The 24,178-nt window shown below is 43.0% G+C and overlaps 2 protein-coding genes across 3 annotated transcripts in view; both read left to right on the top strand.

Moving 5' to 3' along the window:
* Positions 1 to 13,996, top strand: part of MMP2 (matrix metallopeptidase 2) — a 37,591-nt gene extending 23,595 nt beyond the window's left edge. The window contains exons 11-13 of the mRNA XM_073659390.1: positions 8,955 to 9,114; positions 9,678 to 9,787; positions 11,770 to 13,996. Of these exons, the coding sequence (XP_073515491.1) occupies positions 8,955 to 9,114; positions 9,678 to 9,787; positions 11,770 to 11,873 (374 nt within the window). The 3' untranslated portion in view covers positions 11,874 to 13,996. The remainder of the gene's footprint in view (positions 1 to 8,954; positions 9,115 to 9,677; positions 9,788 to 11,769) is intronic.
* Positions 13,997 to 15,746: 1,750 nt separating this feature from the next.
* The window catches only part of LPCAT2 (lysophosphatidylcholine acyltransferase 2), a 58,776-nt gene continuing 50,344 nt past the window's right edge, over positions 15,747 to 24,178 (top strand). The window contains exon 1 of one of the 2 annotated variants that reach the window (XM_073659388.1): positions 15,747 to 15,895. In XM_073659388.1, coding sequence (XP_073515489.1) covers positions 15,772 to 15,895 — 124 coding nt within the window. In that variant the 5' untranslated portion in view covers positions 15,747 to 15,771. The remainder of the gene's footprint in view (positions 15,896 to 24,178) is intronic. The other variant, XM_073659389.1, reaches the window with a different exon arrangement.

Below are 24,178 nucleotides of genomic sequence, written 5' to 3'. Positions count from 1 at the left end.
CAACCACCTCTCCATTCATTCTCTATGGAACTGCCAGAGATAGTAGGGTACAGCGTTCAGCTATCTCCAGAACATCACTGCTTCATCCTTGGAATATTTGGGCTCCTTGGGTTCGATTCAATTCGATTGGAAAGGGTCTTCCAGAGATAGCCGGGTACAGTGCTCAGCAATCTCCGAGATATCACTGCACTGTTCTCTGTATTGTTGGGGTGTTTGGGTCTGACCCAAACCGATTGGAAAGGGGACTGCCAGAGATAGCCGGATACAGCTCTCAGCTATCTCCAGAATATCACTGCACCATCCTTGTGGTCACTGGGTTCGACTCAATTCAATTGGAAAGGGACAGCCAGAGATAGCCGAGTACAGTGCTCAGCTACAGTGGGTAAGGAAAGTATTCAGACCCCTTTACATTTTTTTACTCTTTGTTTCATTGCAGCCATTTGGTAAATTCTAAAAAGTTCATTTTTTTTCTCATTAAAGTACACGCTGCACCCCATCTTGACTGAAAAAAACAGAAATGTAGAATTTTTTGCAAATTTATTAAAAAAGAAAAACTGAAATATCACATGGTCATAATTATTCGGACCCTTTGTTCAGACACTCACATTTAAGTCACATGCTGTCCATTTCCTTGTGATCCTCCTTGAGATGGTTCTACTCCTTCATTGGAGTCCAACTGTGTTTAATTAAACTGATAGGGCTTGATTTGGAAAGGCACACACCTGTCTATATAAGACCTCACAGCTCACAGTGCATGTCAGACCAAATGAGACTCATGAGTTCAAAGGAACTGCCCAAGGAGCTCAGAGACAGAATTGTGGCAAGGCACAGATCTGGCCAAGGTTACAAAAGAATTTCTGCATTACTCAAGGTTCCTAAGATCACAGTGGCCTCCATAATCCTTAAATGGAAGAAGTTTGGGACCACCAGAAGTCTTTTAGACCTGTCCGTCCAGCCAAACTGAGCAATCATAGGAGAAGAGCCTTGTTGAGAGAGGTAAAGAAGAACCCCAGGATCACTGTGGCTGAGCTCCAGAGATGCAGTAGGGAGATGGGAGAAAGTTCCACAAAGTCAACTATTAATGCAGCCCTCCACCAGTCGGGCCTTTATGGTAGAGTGGCCCGACGGAAGCCATTCATCAGTGCAAAACATATGAAAGCCCGCATAGAGTTTGTTCAAAAACACATGAAGGACTCCCAGACTATGAGAAATAAGATTCTCTTGTCTAATGAGATGAAGACAGAACTTTATGGTGATAATTCTAAGCGGTATATGTGGAAAAAAACAGGTACTGCTCATCACCTATCCAATACAATCCCCACACTGAAACACGGTGGTGGCAGCATCATTCTATGAGGGTGTTTTTCAGCTGCAGAGACAGGAAGACTGGTTGCAATTGAAGGAAACATGAATGCTGCCAAGTACAGAGATATCCTGGATGAAAACCTCTTCCAGGGTGCTCTGCACCTCAGACTTGGCCGAAGGCTCACCTTCCAACAAGACAATGACCCTAAGCACACAGCTAAAATAACAAAGGAGTGGCTTCAGAACAACTCTGTGACCATTCTTGACTGGCCCAGCCAGAGCCCTGACCTAAACCCAATTGAGCATCTCTGGAGAGACCTGAAAATGGCTGTCCACCAACGTTCACCATGCAACCTGATAGAACTGGAGAGGATCTGCAAGGAAGAATGGCAGAGGATCCCCAAATCCAGGTGTGAAAAACTTATTGCATCATTCCCAAGAAGACTCATGGCTGTACTAGCTCAAAAGGGTGCTTATACTCAATACTGAGCAAAGGGGCTAAATACTTATGACCATGTGATATTTCAGTTTTTCTTTTTTAATAAATTTGCAAAAATTTCTACATTTCTGTTTTTTTCAGTCAAGATGGGGTGCAGCGTGTACTTTAATGAGAAAAAAAATGAACTTTTTAGAATTTACCAAATGGCTGAAATGAAACAAAGAGTGAAACATTTAAAGGGGTCTGAATACTTTCCGTACCCACTGTATCTCCAGAATATCACTGTGCCATCCTTGGGATCATATGGGTCCCTGGGTTCGACTCAATCCAATAGCCGAGTACAGCGCTCAGCTATCTCAAGAATATCACTGCACTATCTTTGGGATCATATGGGTCCCTGGGTTCGACTCAATCCAGTTGGAAAAGGACTGCCAGAAATAGCCAGGTACAGCGCTCAGCTAACACTGGAATATAGCAGCACCATTCTCGGGAACGCTGTGGTCCCTTTGTCTGACTCAATCCGAATGGAAAGGGACAGCCAGAGGTAGCCAGAAACAGTGCTTAGATATTACTGGAATATCACTGTACCGTTTTTGAGTTCGTTGGGATCCCTGGGTCAATCCGATTCCAAAGACACTGTGACAAATAGCTGGGGACAGGGCTCAGCCATCTCCGAAATATCACAGCGCCATTGCTTGTTGCGGTCCCTGTGTCCAAGCCGATCAGAAATTTAGCACATATCCTATGGATAGGTCAAAGCTTTTACTGTTGGGAATTACACCGGCGGATAAACAATTCAAACGTTGATGGAGGTTTATGAAGTTGTTTGTTGCTCGGTGAACCTGTGGCAATCATCTTGAATGTGCAAACTGTCTTTGGATGAACTTTCGTTACCACGATTGGTTGTCCTCTTACATTTTGCAGCACAACCCCTGAGCATATTTGCCAACTGTCCTGGGTTTCTCTGGACATGTAAACACTGCCCACAAATGGGAGTTCTGGGGTAGACTGGAAGTATTCCTTGGAGGAGCAGGGTGTTCCAAAGAGGGGCGAGGTGCTGTTAAGGGGAAGGGCTTGAAGGCTCCAAAAAATGTTGGTAACTATCCATACGGAGATGTGCTGCCAACCAATGATGATTTTAAAACTCCCAAAAAGATGCGATCATCTGACAAATGAGTCTTGGCTTGTTTGTCTACTGATTCCTGCCATGTTTACACAGAGGTAATGATCAGGAACCAGTGTTCTTATTAATGTTCATTCTTTTAATCATCTCCACATGTAGAAATGCCTTCATGGTGCCATAGAATTCGTCTTTCTGTCACTACATTGTGCTTCCCTCAGATAAGGAGACATAAACCTGGTGGAAGATTTCCATTAAGGAATAATTCTCTTCAATGGGGAACTCACCACACCTTGAGATTCTTAATTTGTAATTTACTAACTTAGATTGATTAGTATTAAAGGATTTTTCCATGACTTTGATATTGATGACCTGTCTTTAGGCTATCCTTCGGATAGGTCATCAATATCAAAACGGCAGAGTCCGATGCCTCCAACCCAATCGATCTGATGTTGATGACCTATTCTTAGGATAGGCCATCAAGATCAAAGTCCTATTAAACCCCTTTAAGTATTGTATGTGAAGGACACAACTTTTAAACTGAACTGAATTTATTAGAGACATGATTCTGAAAGTGCGGCATACCTCAATCTGATTATACTGTGTGTGGGGGAATATACTGTGGTGATATCATACTGTGTGTGGGGGAATGTGCTGTAGGACATCATGCTGTGTGTGGGGGAATGTACTATGGGGGCATCATACTGTGTGTGGGGGAATGTACTGTGGGGGCATCATACTATGTGTGGGAGGAATGTACTGTAGGACATCATACTGTGTGTGGGGGAATGTACTATGGGAGCATTGTACTGTTTGTGGAGGAATGTACACAAACAGTATACACCTACTGTGTGTGGGAGAATGTATTGTGGAGACATCATAGTGTGTTTGGGGGAATGTACTGTGGGGACATCATATTATGTGTGGGGGAATATTCAGTGGGGGCATCATACTGTGTGTGGAGTAATGTACTGTGAAGATATATTGTCTGCAGTGGAATGTTGTGTGGGAGAGAATTTACTGTAGGGGCATTGTACTGTATGTGGGAGAATGTACTATGGGGCATCATACTGTATTGAGGAATATACTCTCAGAACATCATACTGTACTAGCTATTGAGCCCGTTCTATGCCCGGGTGGCGAGCATTTTTATTGGTATATGGTCTCCCATGCTGGTATTTGTGCTGCCCCCATTCTGGTATTTGTGCTGCCCCCATCCTGGTATTTGTGCTGCCCCCATCCTGTTCCCCCATAATGTTATGTGCTGCCCTCATCCCTATCCTGGTATGCATGGCACCCCTCACCCCCCAATCCTAGTATGCATGGTACCCCTCACCCCTCAATCCTGGTATGTGTGACCCCCTCATCCCCCAATCCTGGTATATGTGGCCCCCTCAACCCCCAATCCTCCTATGCATGGTACCGCTCATCCCTTTCACGCTGCACACATACAAAAAATAAACACTTATACTCACCTTTCTTCCCTGTGCTCCAGCGCTGCTGTGTCCTGTTCTGCCGGAGGGCCAGGGGAGGAGTGCGGCGCCGGAGTACGCGTGTGCCCATACTGCGTTGTCCGGCGCCATTTTGCTGAAGACACACTGCAAATGTGTCTTCAGTAAAATGGCGCCAGATAGCGCTATGCGCATGACGGCCAGAAGAGAGGCGCCGCGGCAACGCTCCTCCCGGTCAGGTAAGTATGTAAGTATGGCGCTAGAGATCGCGGTATGCGTTCAGTGCCTGCGCATACCGTGATCTCCGGCACCATACACTACTTTTACCTGTAACAGCTCCATGCGTTCTTCTGTCTGGAGCCAGACTGTGCAGGCATGTCGCGCTTGCGCAGTCTATAGAGGCTTCAGACAGACGGACGCTTGTAGCGTTATATTATAGATGTGTGGGAATGTACTGTGTCTATTATACTGTGTGCGGAGGAATATACTATAGGGGCATCGGACTGTGTGTGGGGGAATGTACTCTGGAGACATCATACTGTGTGGGAGAATGTACTCTTAGGGAATCATACGGTATGTGGGTGAATTTACTGTGGGTAAATTTACTGTGTGTGGGGGAATGTACTGTGGGTCATCATATTGTGTGTGGGGGAATGTACTGTGGGGACATCATACTGTATTGGAGAATATACTCTCAGAACATCCTACTGTATGTGAAGGAATGTACTGTGGGTAAATTAACTGTGTGGGGGGAAAGTACTGTGGGGACCTCATACTGTGTGTGTGGGAACCTCATACTGTGTGTGTGGCAATGTACTGTGTCTATATTATACTGTGTGTGGGGGGAAATGTACTGTGGGGGCATCAGACTGTGTGTGGGGAAATGTACTGTGGGGACATCATACTATGTGGGAGAATGTACAGTGGTGGCCAAAAGTATTGGCACCCCTGCATTCTGTCAGATAATATTCAGTTTCTTCCTGAAAATGATTGCAATCACAAATTCTTTGGTATTATTATCTTCATTTAATTTGTCTTCAATGAAAAAACACAAAAAGAATTGTCCTAAAGCCAAATTGGATATAATTCCACACCAAACCTAAAAAAGGGGGTGGACAAAAGTATTGGCACTGTTTGAAAAATCATGTGATGCTTCTCTAATTCGTGTAATTAACAGCACCTGTAACTTACCTGTGGCACCTAACAGGTGTTGGCAATAACTAAATCACACTTGCAGCCAGTTAACATGGATTAAAGTTGACTCAACCTCTGTCCTGTGTCCTTGTGTGTACCACATTGAGCATGGAGAAAAGAAAGAAGGCCAAAGAACTGTCTGAGGACTTGAGAAACCAAATTGTGAGGAAGCATGAGCAATCTCAAGGCTACAAGTCCATCTCCAAAGACCTGAATGTTCCTGTGTCTTCCGTGCGCAGTGTCATCAAGAAGTTTAAAGCACATGGCACTGTGGCTAACCTCCCTAGATGTGGACGGAAAAGAAAAATTGATGAGAGATTTCAACGCAAGATTGTGCGGATGGTGGATAAAGAACCTCGACTAACATCCAAACAAGTTCAAGCTGCCCTGCAGTCCGAGGGTACAACAGTGTCAACCCGTACTATCCGTCGGCGTCTGAATGAAAAGGGACTGTATGGTAGGATACCCAGGAAGACCCCACTTCTTACCTCGAGACATAAAAAAGCCAGGCTGGAGTTTGCCAAAACTTACCTGAGAAAGCCTAAAACGTTTTGGAAGAATGTTCTCTGGTCAGATGAGACAAAAGTAGAGCTTTTTGGGAAAAAGCATCAACATAGAGTGTACAGGAAAAAAAAAGAGGCATTCAAAGAAAAGAACACGGTCCCTACAGTCAAACATGGCGGAGGTTCCCTGATGTTTTAGGGTTCCTTTGCTGCCTCTGGCACTGGACTGCTTGACCGTGTGCATGGCATTATGAAGTCTGAAGACTACCAACAAATTTTGCAGCATAATGTAGGGCCCAGTGTGAGAAAGCTGGGTCTCGCTCAGAGGTCATGGGTCTTCCAGCAGGACCATGACCCAAAACACCCTTCCAAAAGCACTATAAAATGGTTTGAGAGAAAGCACTGGAGACTTCTAAGGTGGTCAGCAATGAGTCCAGACCTGAATCCCATAGAACAACCATGGAGAGATCTCAAAATGGCAGTTTGGAGAAGGCACCCTTCAAATATCAGGGACCTGGAGCAGTTTGCCAAAGAAGAATGGTTTACAATTCCAGCAGAGCATTGTAAGAAACTCATTGATGGTTACCGGAAGCGGTTGTTCGCAGTTATTTTGGCTAAAGGTTGTGCAACCAAGTATTAGGCTGAGGGTGCCAATACTTTTGTCTGGCCCATTTTTGGAGTTTTGTGTGAAATGATCAATGATTTGATTTTTGCTTCATTCTCTTTTGTGTTTTTTCATTGAAGACAAATTAAATGAAGATAATAATACCAAAGAATTTGTGATTGCAATCATTTCCAGGAAGAAACTGAGTATTATCTGACAGAATTGCAGGGGTGCCAATACTTTTGGCCACCACTGTACTCTCAGGACTGTGTGGGGGAATGTACTGTTGGGACGTCATACTGTCTGTGGGGGAATGTACTGTGGTACATTATACTGTGTGGGGGGTAATGTATTGTGGGGACATACTGTGTAGGGGATTGTACTGTGGAGGCATCATACTGTATGTGAGGGTATACACTGTGGCGATATCATACTGTGTGTGGGAGAATGCATTGTCGGGACATCATCATGTGTGGGAAATGTACTGTGGAGACATCATACTGTGGGTGAATATACTGTGCTGATATTATACTGTCTAGGAGGATAAACTTCCAGAGTTTACACTGTGTGTGTGTGGGGGGTGTAATGTTGGGACATTGTAGTGTATGGGTGGTGCTATGTGGGCTTCATACTTTGTGTGTTGGGCACTATGGGGGCCATGAAAGGTGTATCGCATGTAGGAACACTGATGGCCTACACTGGGAGAACATTTCTGTGTGGGTACATGTAAAGATCTGGGAGAGTCAAGGTTACTGGCTCAGTTTAACTTTGTGTCCCTCTTTCTTATCTTAAAAAGTTGGGAGATATGGAAACCTCAATAGACACTAGAGATCAAGAATGCAGATATGCAGGAAGAAATGAAGCAATACAGGAATTGTTGTTGCCCTTTTATAGCCTAAAATAATTGCTCCTAATCGCAAAAAAATCAGAGCACAAAAATTACACAGAGACTCATGTGCCCAAGCCGAGGCTCAGCCTGTTATAAAAGTGTTCACACTTCATGCATTCCTCTTTGGCAGACTCACGAAATTCTCCCATAGACTACATACAGAATCTATGATACTGTAGGGTTCCTACAAACTACGTGTTCTCCTCCATCAGGTGACTTTCATAATCCTCATCACTAGAGTTGAGCAAAAATGCAACCTTGACATTGCAAGCATGGTGTCAGAAGCCTGGTCGCGTAGTATTCAGAAGAGGAGCCGGGGATATTGCAGGAAGTGTTAGGAGGGTTGTAGTGCTCTGGTCCGGTGGCCAGTGCACCATGGTGGTCTCGCCATTCACAGCTACCAGTATCGATGACTTACCCTAACGCTATGTCAACAGTATTAAAGTCCCATAAACATCTTTAAAGTAGGATTCGGGTTTAATCAAATATTACTTATTCCTTGTACAATGGACAGCTCTGCAGTTTTGCATCTATTTCTCCACGTTTTATCGATCTCTGCTCTGTGTCGGTCTCCTCTACTTTTTTTCTGGCATTGTCGGAGCACGACAACTGCAGCCAATCATTGATTGACTGCAGCAGTGATGCATGGATAAAAACAGAAAAAAAAAGGACAGGAGACCTTGCAGTGGAAGAAATGATGGATTCAAAGTCAAGTATGTGACATCTATTATTTTAATAGTACAATCGAGCCATATTTTACATAAAAGAAAAAAAATTAAAACCCCTTTAAGACCATGGGTCATCCAATTTTTTTGTGTCCTGATGCCGACCAAGGACAGATATTTATCACACCCTCCATCTGACATTTTGGATATTTTTTGTTGCTATTATAAAAGGAGTTGGTCAAAATGAATGATAGAAGCATACACCACTATTGTGGACACCACAGTAAGGGAACCTATCACTTGATTCATGGACTCCAAACTACGGGCAGCCTGGCTGTATGATTGCAGTCAGATATACTTTTCTTTGAAACACTGAAGATATGACTATACTGCTGTATCCACATACAGTTTTGTAATGTTCTTTACAGGGTTGGACTGGCCCACCGGAGAACCGGAGAATCCACCGGTGGGCCCTGCTTCTCCTTCAGGAGAGTTTATAGTGCAAACTTTGCTGCTTCTATGGGGCTCTAGAGTGGGGGAGAACCTGGCTCCACCATCTGGATTTAAACAGTATCTGAACAATCACGTGATAACCGATTGGAATCAGCAAGCAGAGCCGAATAATAACATTCATACAGTGCCTGATAAAATTAGTCTAGGTCCGAAGAAACACTTTAATGAAAATGCATTGGTTTTGTATGAAAGGTGGGCCCTCAGAATCAAGCCCTCTGGTGGGCCAAATGTTCTTCAATCTGACACTGGTTCTGTATGCTTTGTGTAACAGGCGATGAATACTGGGTTTATACTTCAAGTGCACTAGAAAGAGGATACCCTAAAAAGATAAGTAGCCTTGGACTACCATCAGATGTCAAGCGTGTGGATGCTGCATTCAACTGGAGCAAAAACAAAAAAACCTACATTTTTGCCGAGGACAAGTTCTGGAGGTAATGCCGACAATTCTGTGAGATGGTTACGGTACTATTATTGGTGGCAGTAGTATTATTCTCAACTATGGAACACCAACTTTGAGGCTGTTACACTTGTCACATACATGTATTATGGAAGTATTCAAGTTTCAGAGATATTTTGATCAGTGAGGATACGGGTGCAGAGGTCACCATCAATCGCTGAATTGAGGGGGTAGAAACAGTCAACTGAGCACTGTGACTCTTCGATGGGAGCAGAGCAAAACCGACCCCAAACAGAGACACCAGCAGACCAGTGTAGAGAACCATAGAAAGTAATTATCATGGTGCCCGAACTACTGGCAGCATGAATCAGACACTGGCCAGACAATGATTGCAGGATTTCGAAAAGTCTGCTGGGGACTATGGCCCAATTCATCAAAGTTTTTAAGCCAGAAAAGTAAAATTGTTTGTCCCTTTTAAGTATCTCCAGTAGGAATATTCTAGGATTGGTAGTGTCCAGATCACTGAACCATTTTGATTGTGTTTGTTTGGAAATGTTTGTGCTACTTGCTTCATTTTTACATTTCTTGTTTTCTTAGATATAATGAAGTGAAGCAGAAAATGGATACCGGTTTCCCGAAACTAATTGCAGATGCGTGGAATGGTGTTCACGATAATCTAGATGCTGTATTTGACCTCAATGGAAATGGTAAGGAAATGTAAAGAATCTTCTGTATATAGTACATCATGTAAAAGAGAATGCAGGTAGTTCTTTCATCAAGTGACTTTTTGTCAAAATATCTGCTCCGCTCTTGGCCTCCACTACATAATGTGACCCTTTGACGATACATTTTGCACAGTATAATGTGAGGGAAATAAGGACCTGGCAAAGCCAAAATTACTGCAGAAGGAAATAGGAATCAAAGTAGAGAAAAGCCTTCCTGAGGCCAGATTGTCTAGTATAGACCATGATGTCCTTTTTTTTCAGCCAAGATGGGGTGCAGAGTGTACTTTAATGAGAAAAAAAAGAACTTTTTAGAATTTACCAAATGGCTGCAATGAAACAAAGAATGAAAAATTTAAAGGGGTCTGAATACTTTCCTTACCCACTGTATGTACTTAAGAAGCTGTTGTGTTTGGGGCCTGAGACCCGCGGCTGGTCTGGACATCAAACATGTGAAACCAACCTCATAGAGGAGGTGTGGACTGTATAGAAGAAAGGAGAAAAGTATGATTATAGTATTCTCCGATTCTTTCGGATGAGAAAAAGGAGGAAAAATGTCTCCATCTTCTCTTTATTCTGTGAGATTGCAGAAATCATACTGCACTTAGATGTCATCTGAGTGCAGTCCGATCTTTTCCTTGTACTCATTGACTTGCGTGGCCGAGTGCGATCTGAATATCAGACCAAACTTTGGCACGCAGCGATTTTTCCCTCTGGCAGAGACTCAGACATGTGCACGGTCCCATTAGCTCGGTCCTTGTGTGATCTGATGTTTTGTCGGATAGCAAATACCTTCGTCTGCACCTGCCCTTAGACAAACGGCTATGCTTTTTTTGCAGACACAGCGCTACACTAGTCCATGGGCTTTTTCAGGTATTCCAATTCATCCACATTTAAGTAAATGGGGCTGAGTGTTGCAATACCAGACACTGCTCATGGACCAGACTGGTGCTGCTTCTGGAAAAAAAAGCATATCCTTTTCTCCAATCCTGAGCTTCCCCTCTAAGGATTCATTCACACATCCATGAGCATATCATTGTGCTGCCTGTTTTTCTTTATCGGCCAGCACACAGACCCACTGATACAATCTATTCTGATCTTCAACATCGGGACATTTCACGGATCTCATTTACGGAGCCATCTACATCCTATTCTGATCCTCAACATCGAAATGTTTCACAGATCTCATTCTCGGATCCGTCTACATCCTATTCTGATCCTCAACATTGGGACATTTCACAGATCTCATTGTCAGATCCGTCTACATCCTATTCTGATCCTCAACATTGGGACATTTCACAGATCTCATTGTCAGATCCGTCTACATCCTGTTCTGATCCTCAACACCGGGACATTTCACAGATCTCATTGTCAGATCTGTATACATCCTATTCTGATCCTCAACATTGGGACATTTCACAGATCTCATTCTTGGGTATGTCTACATCCTATTCTGATCCTCAACATCAGGACATTTCACAGATCTCATTGTCAGATCCGTCTACATCCTATTCTCATCCTCAACATTGGGACATTTCACAGATCTCATTCTTGGGTATGTCTACATCCTATTCTGATCCTCAACATTGGGACGTTTCACAGATCTCATTCTCGGATCCGTCTGCATCCTATTCTGATCCTCAACATTGGGACATTTCACGTATCTCATTCTCAGAGCCATCGACATCATAATCTAGTCCTCAACATAGGCACGTTTCCCAGATCTCATTCTGATCCTCAACATCGGGATGTTTCACAGATCTCACTTTAGATCCGTCATTTTCACGGATGTGTAAATGGATCTGTGACACTCTATAGGTTCGAGTGCCGTCCTATAAAAAAAATCGGACGGCACTCGGACATTTCACACCGATGTCTAAGAGAAATTAGAAAGAACACAACTGAATAGTTTTATATCATTTAGAAAATATTTTGCCACTTATATATTTTGCCTTCTTACATTTTAGGCTACAGTTATTTCTTCAAAGACCAGTACTACTATGAGATGGAAGACAAGATCTTGAAGATTGTTAAAATCGGAAATGTAAAAAGTGATTGGCTGGGTTGCTGAAGTATACAATGTCACATTAACCATATATTGTCATTAGTATGTATTTCAGCCTACTTGTGTATGGTTTTTATAGTTGCTTACAGAATTGTACTGAATGGCCAGTCTGGCACTGGTATCCTGACAGTATCATCTTCCGATAATTTAACGTGTTGTGTACCCAAGAAGAACATATTGGAAACATGGTGGGGAGGCGTATCAAAACACATCTTGATGCTAAATTAATCCATTTTAACTATATAAATGAACACAGGGTCGTTCACATGCTGATGATAACCCATCATACCTATGGACAGAGGCACAGGTTGCCTACAGACTTTCAAAAATTCCTGTAAATGACATTCGTAACACTAGACAGTCAGTATGATGTGACATTCATTTTCTAAATTAAAGGCTCCTCCTTTTAAGAAAAAGCATAACTCTCATCTGTTATAGTGAATCCGTTAGCATGTTTCTGCAATGTATATAGGGGCTGAGACCCTGATTCCAGCAATGTGTCAATTAATAGCCTGTTGCTGTTTCAATAAAATTAGTGTTTTATCAGCAGGAGATTATCAGTACAGGACTAGGAGTCTTGTGCCTCCTGGTCCAATCCCGCCTCAACCAGCTGTCAATATACAGAGTGCACAGAAAGCAGCCAATCAGTGATGTGGGTGGGGTTATACACAGCTCAGCAGTCTGAGCACTGCTGGAGCTACAGCAGAAAAACAGGGATTTTTATCAAAATGACAGCATGGAGACCAGCAAGTGACACATCTCTGGAATCAGGGTCGCAACCCCAATATCATGCTGCTATCAGATTACATAGAAAAAAACGTGGTGACAGATTCCCTTTCATGCAATTCAACCCCATTATGGTGAATGGGACTGAGCAGCAATTCTGGATGCCCCCCCAGTGGACTAAAGGTGTTGACATTTTTTTTTATTCTGAAAAACCCTTTAAATTAATATCCAATTGTTACTGCTGAGCTGTAAAATTTGATGTTTGTACTTATTGGAAATTGCTGTGTGTTTGTAAATGTATCAAACTGTCCAAATAAATTTCCTTTAAAGAATCATCTACAACTTACAGGAAAATCAAAGCAGAATCTGCAGTATAAAAATAAACCACACAACAGTGATATTTAGTGGCTTGTGGTTTCTTGCGTAAAAACAGATATTTTTTTATTGCTATTATACCTTTTCCTTATGGAATACTGTTATATTTTGTGCAGTATTATTGTTTATTTTTTGTTATAAGAATGTGCACTAATGATAACCCTGGAGCCAACGTGCCAAGAAGACCACAGTCTTTGTGCTTTGGCTTTAGGATATGCTTACACTGAGTTTTTTTATGAAGATTTTGACACAGGTCCACTCCAAAATCCGTATTAAAAAAACCCACTTTGGCTCGGAGAATATTTAGAGCGCCGGCTACCGTTGTTCTATTGTACTCACATTTTTCAGAAGCAAGGAATATTGAAGCTCTTCTGTGGTCAAAGCGACGTTCAGCAGCGTGATCCGACCACTTGATTCCTCTGCTGACATCACTCCTGCGCTACAGAGGAGTAGAAGACAGCAATGAGATAAGCGCAACAATGTACCGGTACCTGAAGAAACAGAAGAGTTTTATTGGGGGCATGTGCGGCGAAGGGACTTCATATAGAGACTGAGCAGTGTAGGAATGGACAGTGTGAGGGGACAGTATGGTGGGAAAAGTGTGAGAAACTGGCAGTGTGGGGGGGACACATTGTAGGAGGACAGTGTGAGGGCACAGAATTTAAGGGACAGTATGCAGAAGGGATAACTGATGGTGCTTCTGTTGCTATATTCCTGTACTGATGGTGCTTCTAGTGATGTATTCCTGTTGGTGGTTCTAGTGATGCATTCATGTACTGATGGGGGTTCTTGTGATGTAAACCTGTACTGATGGTTATTCTGGTGATTTATTTTTCTACTATTAGTGGGTCTGGTGATGTATACATGTACTGATGGTGGTTCTGGGGCTGTATTCATATACTGATGATGATTCTGGTGATTTATTCATGTGCTTTTTTGGGTTTTGATCCTGTACACATGTAGCAATTCATAATTTGTTAGTTAACCTGATGCATCGCATGTTAATAAAGAATTGTGTCATCTAACAAGTTGAGGACTTCTACATCGGTATTTATGTTAGGAGCATTAATTATAATTTAGCACTATAGCATGCCAAGTCCTAACAGCGTGTAATATACTCAATGTCAGATTTGGCTTTGCTTGCCGATTCCAGTAGCCATCACATGACCACTCATATGAGATTTTCATACTTATGGTCATGTGACAACTATCTTCTCTTCCTGCTTCTATTAATGAAGCAGGTGCTGTCGTTTTTCACTTATCACTGAGAGAATTAGGAACAGCAGTTAGTCGGGATATGAGCAGTCACATGACAAATAGTGAAACCGCTTAAGCTGTGTATAGGAGGGGGCGCCAAACTGAATTTAATGCCCTGGGTGCAGGGAAACCTAGAAAAAAAGAGACATGTCCATTATTGATGTAAATTGCCTATTCAAATCAATGGCCCCAATGAAATGGCCATTGATTTGAGGGCCCAATGAGGGCCCACTGGCCCTTAATGAAAAAAATGAAGGCACAGTTGCCATCCGTGTGTCATCCAAGTGCTGTCTGTTTTTTACTGTCTAATGGATAGAAGAAGCTTTAACACTTTTTTAATCTTTTTTTGCACACAGCTGCGGCTCTCCTGACCCAAACTTCACAGCTGCATACATGTCTATAGTTGGGAGAGCCACGGCCAGTCTGTGCATTATGGTCTGTGCTTGGACTGATTTGCATGAACGTCTACATGAGCCCATGGGCTAAGTTCCCACGATAAGTATTTGGTGCGTTTTTGTTGCTGCAGATTTTCTGCAGAAGTTTGACACCAATTAGCTAAATTATTTACTTTCATTGTCTTTTTGAGTGTTTTTTTTTCACGTATTTTTTCAGCTGCGTTTTTTTGTCTCTTCTTGGTATCTCAAATTTTAAATAAAATCCGACAAAACATTGGATCGCATTCGGACCAATGTTATTCTATGGGGCCGTGCACGTGTCAGATTTTTTCCTCGGACCGTGTCTGTCCGAGGAAATAGTCGCTGCATGTCCAAGTTTGATCCAATATTCAGATCGTACGCGGCCATGCAAGTCTATGAGTCCGTGGAAAACATAGGGCTGCACTCAGATGACATCTGAGTGCAGTCCAATTTCCACAGACTGACAGAATGAAAAAGACAGAGACATTTTTTTCTCCGTCTTCTCATCCGAGAGAACTGGATTCTCTCGAATGAGAGAATCTATGGTTCTCTGCACCTGCCTTAACGCCATGTTCACATATTCAGTATTTGGTCAGTATTTTACATCAGTATTTGTAAGCCAAAACCAGGAGTGGAACAATCAGAGAAAAGGTATAATAGAAACACGTCACCACTTCTGTATTTATCATCCACTCCTGGTTTTCGCTTGCAAATACTGATGTCAAATACTGAATGTGGCCTTAGGCCACAGCTCCTCTATCAGTATGTGGTCAGTATTTTTTCTCAGGAGTGGGAGCCAAAACCAGGAGTGGGTGATAAATGCAGAATTGGTGACTTGTTTCTATTATACCTTTTCTCTGATTGTTCCTCACCTGGTTTTCTCTCCCACTCCTGAGAGAAAATACTGACCGAATACTGACCGAATACTGATAGTGGGGCAGACTACAATGGTAAGCTGATTCTTTTCTTTTTACTGACAATAACAAAACACTGATGAAACTCGGTCCGTCTTTTGAGTACGAGGAAAAAAAAATCACTGACGTCTGAATGAGGCCTTATATCTGCACAACTCATCAGGAGGAGCTGGGAGAAGATTTCTGCTGGGGCTTAAGAGGTAAAGAGCAGGTTAAATGGGAGGAGAGAGATTAATAGGAAGTAGAAGGCGGAGGAGGAAAGTGATAGCAGAAGAAGCCTCCACATTACAGACTAATCCTCCCTTGTGTTACATCCTTCCTTCCAAGATTTCATCCATCTGTAAGTGCCGCAATATGCGGATTTTATCGCTTCGGTATTCTCTGTATCCGTGTGTGTCTGTATTAATGCTTTGACTGAATTATTACTTTATCTGTCTCTGCTCCGGGCGTGTCAGAGATTTCCTAATTTTAGGGACTGTAACAAACACATTGTGCAATTCTGTGTATGTCTCTGTGCTCTGCTCCTGTACGTAGATACGGACCCGCTGTGCGCTCTGCTCCTGTACGTAGATACGGACCCGCTGTGCGCTCTGCTCCTGTACGTAGATACGGACCCGCTGTGTGCTCTGCTCCTGTACGTAGATACGGACCCGCTGTGTGCTCTGCTCCTGTACGTAGATACGGACCCGCTGTGCGCTCTGCTCCTGTACGTAGATACGGACCCGCTGTGCGCTCTGCTCCTGTACGTAGATACGGACCCGCTGTGCGCTCTGCTCCTGTACGTAGATACGGACCCGCTGTGCGCTCTGCTCCTGTACGTAGATACGGACCCGCTGTGCGCTCTGCTCCTGTACGTAGATACGGACCCGCTGTGCGCTCTGCTCCTGTACGTAGATACGGACCCGCTGTGCGCTCTGCTCCTGTACGTAGATACGGACCCGCTGTGTGCTCTGCTCCTGTACGTAGATACGGACCCGCTGTGTGCTCTGCTCCTGTACGTAGATACGGACCCGCTGTGTGCTCTGCTCCTGTACGTAGATACGGACCCGCTGTGCGCTCTGCTCCTGTACGTAGATACGGACCCGCTGTGCGCTCTGCTCCTGTACGTAGATACGGACCCGCTGTGCGCTCTGCTCCTGTACGTAGATACGGACCCGCTGTGCGCTCTGCTCCTGTACGTAGATACGGACCCGCTGTGCGCTCTGCTCCTGTACGTAGATACGGACCCGCTGTGCGCTCTGCTCCTGTACGTAGATACGGACCCGCTGTGCGCTCTGCTCCTGTACGTAGATACGGACCCGCTGTGCGCTCTGCTCCTGTACGTAGATACGGACCCGCTGTGCGCTCTGCTCCTGTACGTAGATACGGACCCGCTGTGCGCTCTGCTCCTGTACGTAGATACGGACCCGCTGTGCGCTCTGCTCCTGTACGTAGATACGGACCCGCTGTGCGCTCTGCTCCTGTACGTAGATACGGACCCGCTGTGCGCTCTGCTCCTGTACGTAGATACGGACCCGCTGTGCGCTCTGCTCCTGTACGTAGATACGGACCCGCTGTGCGCTCTGCTCCTGTACGTAGATACGGACCCGCTGTGCGCTCTGCTCCTGTACGTAGATACGGACCCGCTGTGCGCTCTGCTCCTGTACGTAGATACGGACGCGCTGTGCGCTCTGCTCCCGCACGTAGACTCGGACCCCCGCTGTGCGCGCTCTGCTACCGCACGTAGACACGGACCCCCGGAAAAATATATGTATATCACATCGTGGAAATAATTATGGCAAAATAATAAAATGTTTTGTAAGCAGACCTAAATAGGACGTAGACGTTGACTAGTTACACAGGTTTGATCCCAAATTTTGGGCTTAAACACATTTAATTCTCATTGTCCAAGCATTTCGGCTGCTTTATGCTTTCCATAATGTCAGATTTTGAGACTTTAGACTGTATTTTTTCACTTGTTGTTATCAGGCGGACCTATGTGCACACGGTGTCACGCAAGGTGACCCTTTTGACTCTCTCCATCTGTATACATAGCTGGTCTCATTTATGAAAGCTGTCTTTATTGCCCATAGCAACCAATCAGAGCTCAGCTTTCACTGGTTAAACAACTCTGGTAAAATGAAAGCTGTGCCGTGATTGGTTGCTATTGGAAACGATGCACAGGACCCTGGTCGACAGCCACATGAGGCGGAAACCCTGCACCCCGCCTCCCTCGCTTCCGTGTCTGATTAGTAGGCCCGACGTGACGCATGCATGACCGCGCTAGCAAATAGGACGCGGTTCCCAGGTCTCCCCTCCAGTAGCCACTGAATACCGACGTGGCCTCTGGACCATGCTTCTGCGTATTTATTCGCTTATCTCTAAAAGTATATGTACACACCGCGTCTTTTTAAGGCGGAAACCACCTGGGGGGAAAAAAATGAATTAATAAATAAATGTTTTTTTCTGGTCAAAAAGGCTTAATACAGTTGTATTTGTTGCTGTATTGCCTAGCGTGGCTGCTCCATTAGTCTATGTACAAAAGAAGAAAAAGTATTCAGATGTTTATCTGTCCAAGGCCTCATTCACACGTCCATGGAAAAATGGTGCTGGTGTCATCAGTGTTTTGGATCAGTGTGACAACCGTGTGTGCGTTCTTACCCTCAGTGTATCCGTATTTACCATCAGTGTATCCGTATTTACCATCAGTCTGTCATCAGTGTGTCCGTATTTACCATCAGTGTGTCACCCGTGGGTCCGTATTTACCATCAGTGTGTCACCCGTGGGTCCGTATTTACCATCAGTGTGTCACCCGTGGGTCCGTTTTTACCATCAGTCTGTCATCTGAGGGTCTGTTTTTACCATCAGTCTGTCATCTGAGGGTCTGTTTTTACCATCAGTCTGTCATCTGAGGGTCTGTTTTTACCATCAGTCTGTCATCTGAGGGTCTGTTTTTACAAAGCTTCTCCTATACTGTGCAGTGTTAAATACATACAGCATCCTGACGTCACAGTGATTCCATCCTTGTGCTGTATTTTTTCACCTTTTCACCAACCCATAGGCTTGTATCGGCATTTTACATCCGTGATACTGAAAAAAACAGATATGTCTCTGTGGCATTGACACACGGTCTGTGAAAAAACATGGGTATGTGTTGTATTCATGGAAAAAAAAGTGGATACAACACTTACTTGCAACAAGGACGTCTGAATGAGGTCTGACATGCAGTACCTATATAAAGATGGCCATCCATACTGTGCTCCATTACCCTAATGACACTGCGGAGGCAGAAAAACATGTGGGGGGAACTTTGGAGGAGTTTATGTTTTTTTTTTTTGTTTTGTTTTTTTTTAAGGGTTTGTCCACGACTCTAACAACCCTTTGGAAATTATGCTGCTCCCCTGTGGGAAATAATAACTGCTCCTGTGTTGGCGCCGGTTCTCCTGGGGCTCTAGTGACATTGTTATGTTATGTGAGCCCTGCAGCCAGTCACCGGCCTGGAGGTGAGTACAGGCTGTTGTTATTTTCCATCAGGGAGTATGGTCATTAGAGAAGGGGTTGTCCGAATACTGGAAAACCAGTTTAATGTTTGATCCATGAGACCATAGTCACCTGACCCCAAAGTACTGTGAATAATAAAGTGATCAGCTGATCAACTTGAATAAGTGACTAAAATAGTAAACTCATGACATTATTTAAGACTCGGTACTATAAAGGCAGTGGACAGAGTCATGAGAAAAGTAAATATATGGTTAAGCACGCCCCATGAATCATTAGTTTACCATCTAATAATTTGCAGTAATCAGCGTTTCACATTGTTCTGAAGGATCCCCTCCCTTCTTTACAACGTTGTTGAAGTTCATTGAGGTTTATGGCCGTTCATTTATGCACAGCTCTCTTAATCTGGGGCTACTCTGTGACTTTGTCTGCGACCCAGTCACACCTACTTGAGTTTCTTGCAACTCGCTTGTCATGGTCGCAGTACCCTAGAGATCGCATTCACCTGCATTACACTGCGATGTAGTAGCTGCACATAGCGATGTTTGGCTGCATGACCTATAGCCATAGCTTTAGAAGGGTTGTCTTTCTGTGAGGTAAAACAGAAAGAGAAATGTTTTACCTCCCTGAAAGCAGTATCTGTGATCCCATGCGGTAATGTCTGTATACTCTTTTGTGTCCTCCCCTGGCCAGAAGATGTGGTGTGTTCAGATCATGTTCCTGCATGGTCAGACACCGGACATAGCAGGGGCACATTTATAAGATTATCTCGGCACAGGAACATTTTTGTAACACATCAAATTGTGGAACTTATTATTATTCCAAGATGTATTGATTAAAATGTACTTTGTTTGCGGGACAACCCCTTTTAGGTCTCGCCACAGCCTTTCACTTGGGTTGAGGTCTGGACCTTCACTTGGTCATTGCAATACCCTGATTATTTTCTTTTCCAGCCATTGTGATGTAGATATCCTGGTGCACTTGGGATCATTGTCCTGTTGCATGTCTCAGTTGCAACAGAACTTTTGGACTTATGGCCTCACATTGGACTCTAGAATACTTTGGTATCTAGAGTATTTCATCATCACCTCAGTGACTGCAAAAACAAAATCAACTGATCACCCCTTCACATCCATGCTTGTCAGTTGGTGTGATGTGTTAGTGGTGATCTACTGTTTGGTTTGTGCCTGAAGTGGCGTAGGTCATTATAGCCAAACAACTCCACTTTGGTCTCATCTGTCCAAAGGGCATGGTTCCAGAAGTCTTCTGGTTTGTTCAGAGGCAACTTTTCAAACTTTAGTTGTGCTGATTTTTACAAATTACAATTGAGGCCTTTAGAGTCAGAGCTGTAGCTCTTTTTTTTTTTTTTTTTTTTTTTTTTTTTTTTTTTTTAACTTCCCTGAGCATTGCATGGTCTGACCTTGAGGTGAATTTGTCAACTGTCCTGAATGTTTTTCACTTGTGAATAATCTTTCACCCTGTACAATGATGGACTCCAATTTTTTTTGGAAATGGCTCCGATTGATGGGCAGCAACAGTTGCTTGTCTAAGACAATTGCAGATGTCTTTCCTCCTTGGCCTTGTATTTACACATCTGAATGCTCCAGACTAGCAAACTGCCAAAACTTCTGCTTTAAGGCCATGTGCCCACGTAGCGTTTTTGCGGCCGTGAAAACGCTTGTAAAACCGTCTGCCATGCAAAGCAATGTGAATTCGGATGTGCTGTGCACATGATGCGCTAATTAGCGTGCCGAATTCGCATTGCTTTGCAAAACGCAGCATGACCATTTCTACCGCGATTACGCTGCAAATTCGCGGCCATTGAGGAACATTGAAACGCAGCAAACCCGCAGGTATATGTGGATTTGCTGCGTTTCAATTAAATTCAATGGCCGCGAATTTGCAGCGTAATCGCGGTGCATGTGGTACCCAGGATGAAGAGGAGACTACAACTCCTCTTCATCCCGGCTACCACGCAGTGAAAAAAAGAAATAAAAAAGTTAAAAAAAAAAAACAAACTGTATACTCGCCTCTCCGGTCTGCTCCCGCGGCAGCGATCCTCTCTCCTCAGCGTCCCGCGGTGTACTGGCAGGACCTGCGGTGGCGTCATTTAGTCAGCTGATGGTCACGCGACCGCTGACGTCAGGTGATGGTCGCGTGACCATCAGCTGACTAAATGACTTCACCGCAGGTCCTGCCAGTACACCGCAGGACGCGTCCGGGAGGAGACCGGAGAGGTGAGTATACAGGTTTTTTTATTTTTAACTTTTTTATTTCTTTTTTTGTTTACTATAAATGCAGCATTTAAAGCATCTAAGTTGGTCACACATTATAAATCCATGCCGGTTACATAGATTTATATTGTGTGACCAACTTGTCAAGCACTTTTCCAAGTGATGCTAAAATCGCTTGAAATAACGCATTCGAAAACGCATGTAAAAATGCAGAAAAAACGCATGTAAATCTGCATGCTTTTTTTTCTGCCAGAGAGAGGCAAAAATGCTCTGCATCAAATCTGCTACGTGGGCACATAGATTGTTCATCAGCAAGGGAGACTATAAGGCTATCAAGGGCATTTGATTAAGAGCACCTTGCTGCTATTTACCCCTCTTTTTCCTATGAAAGTAGCCAGGGTGTAATGACTTTTTCACTTGCTGCTTCTTCATTTTAGTTTAGTTTCGATTACATAAATAAGGACACTGTATCCATTTTTAAGACCTTATAAGGACCAGATTTTTTTTTTATTTCCTGATATGTAAAATCATAGAATTAAAAGAGGAATTTGTTTTTCTCATGACTGTAGTGGTGCCAGTGTATGATATTTTTTATTACAGCTGTATCTATGTTTGCACAGTTATTTGATGCCATGTTCTATAATATGTATAATAATGCACTGTTTGGCATTGTAATTTGTGCACATTGTGTCAGTGCCTAAGGGTAGGGCACCATGTAGCTTAACACTAGTATAAAACACCCAGATTTCTTATTTGCTACAAGTACATTGTTGTGCAGGTTTCTCTTATGTAGAGTGACAAGCCAGGTCTGGCATGCCAGTATGAGGAGACTTAAAAGCCTTGCATGCTCCTCTGGGAAATTAAATATGCAAATTGTCTCTTCAGAGAGGAAGAGGCCAGAACTCTAGAGACACCTATTAGAAGTAGCAATCCTAAAAGTCACAATCAACCCTTTAACTAGCTTTGCAATATGTCATTGGAATTCTGGTTTGACTTTTAGCCTAAGTCATATTGCAAGGCTCGTTAAAGGGTCGATAGTGACTTACAGGATTTCTACTTCCAATAGGTGGCACTAGAGTTCTAGTCCTCTTCCTCTCTATTCATTGTTACATTTGCGCCTGTTTTATCTAGTTTTTGGTATATTTTTGCCTGTTTTTCATTTGCGCCTAATTCTTTTTGGAGTTTGCGCCTTCTTTAAAGTCTATTTAATACGTGTTCGCCTGTGTCTTTCTTATGTTTGCCATTGTGAGTGGAGTTTGGCATTTCCTGATGTTTTCTCCTGATTCATAAAGTCATAAAATTTGGCTCCGATGTACTCCAATGCCACACTACTGTGACTTAAAGTACACCCTGATTATTTTGGCTCATTTTTTGCAAAACATGTGACTTTTTGTGTTTTAAAACGTTGCAAAAACAGTTAAACACAAAAACGAAAAATTTTTTTGGACTTTGCACAAAGTTTATGAACTGCATGGGCCATTTTGAAGAATTTTGGTGCAAAATAAACAGCAATGGAAAGAAAGAAAGAAAGAGAGAAAGAAAAAGAAAGATTGCTTAAAAAAAAAAAAAAAAAGCAAATGATAAATCCAGGCCTTGGTCTTTCTCAAACCATGGATGTGTGACTTCATGTATTTATTAAAGGGAATCTGACACCAGATTTTTTTCTCCCCCCATCTGAGAGCAGCATATTGTAGGGGCAGAGACCCTGATTCCATTTATGTGTCACTTACTGGGCTGCTTGTTGTTATTTTGATAAAATCAATGCTCTATCCGCTGCAGATCTAGCAGTTCTCTGAATGCTGAGCTGTGTATAACACCGCCCACACCACTGATTGGCAAAGTGTACACAGGAAGCAGCCAAACAGTGGTGTGGGCATGGAGGACTGCCTGGCAGCAAGTTTACTAGTCCTCTAGTGATAATTATTGATTATGATTATTTTTATCACCAGGAGATTATCAAAACTACGGCAAGCAGCCCAGAAGGGGACACATCGCTGAAATCAGGGTCTCTGCCCCTACATTATGCTACTCTCTCAGATTAGATGGTGAAAGATTCCCTTCAATTAAAGTTTTGCATGTACAATACAGCTCATGTGTTGTGAAATGTAGGATTTGGAAGTTTGCACAGCATTTGGGAATTTTGCAATGTGTAAATTAACACACGTGAATTGAGGAAGTTCTTTTTTGACTCTTGTATCTGTAAAAACAATGTAAGGCACATTGCATAATCCTGAATGATAGTATGACAAGGAGCTGTCACAGTGGATTTACTGCAAATTGCACTATATCATCTGTACACGCAGTCATGTCTGCACGCATCTCGATCCATGCGATACTGCAGCAGATCATTTTGTGGGTTAAGAGTGCTTAAACTGAGAAGTTTTTTAGATTCTCTCAGTTTAATACCTTTTTTTTTTTTTTTTTTACTTCCTTATTTTGCAGAACTAGTGAAACTTTGCAGCCGTCCCTTATTTTTGACTCTGTCATTTTCCTCTTTGTCCCCTAAGCATTTACTGGAAATACTTTTTTCAGTGTTTTTAGTGCTTTTTTAGGTTCTTTTTTAACATTTAGCAATATGATTCATAGATCATGTGATTCGATTTCAGGATTAGTCTTGGAATCAGGAGATTTGTTATGACCAAACCACAAAGGTGACCAAAAAATGCAACACATATTAACGCATTCATATTTCTAACATAAAAAAATAAATTAATGGGTGGCTATGGGAGATAAACACTTGAAAAATGCAAAGAAAAAAAACTATTGCAAATCTTGAGTAATTGTGTGTATGTATTGCTATTTCAAATGAACTAGATTTTGTCCTTAAAGGGGTTGTCTACCTTTGGGAGCATTTTTTTTTTATTTAAATGCATGTATTTTCAGCTAACAATCATTTTTACCAATTGGTTTC

The sequence above is a fragment of the Phyllobates terribilis genome, unplaced genomic scaffold, assembly GCF_046119375.1.
Source record: "Phyllobates terribilis strain yellow unplaced genomic scaffold, ASM4611937v1 Scaffold_13__5_contigs__length_258822181, whole genome shotgun sequence".
NCBI classification, from domain to species: Eukaryota; Metazoa; Chordata; class Amphibia; order Anura; family Dendrobatidae; genus Phyllobates; species Phyllobates terribilis.
The sequence above is the reverse complement of the archived record's forward strand: the minus strand, read 5'-3'. Positions and strand labels throughout refer to the sequence as shown.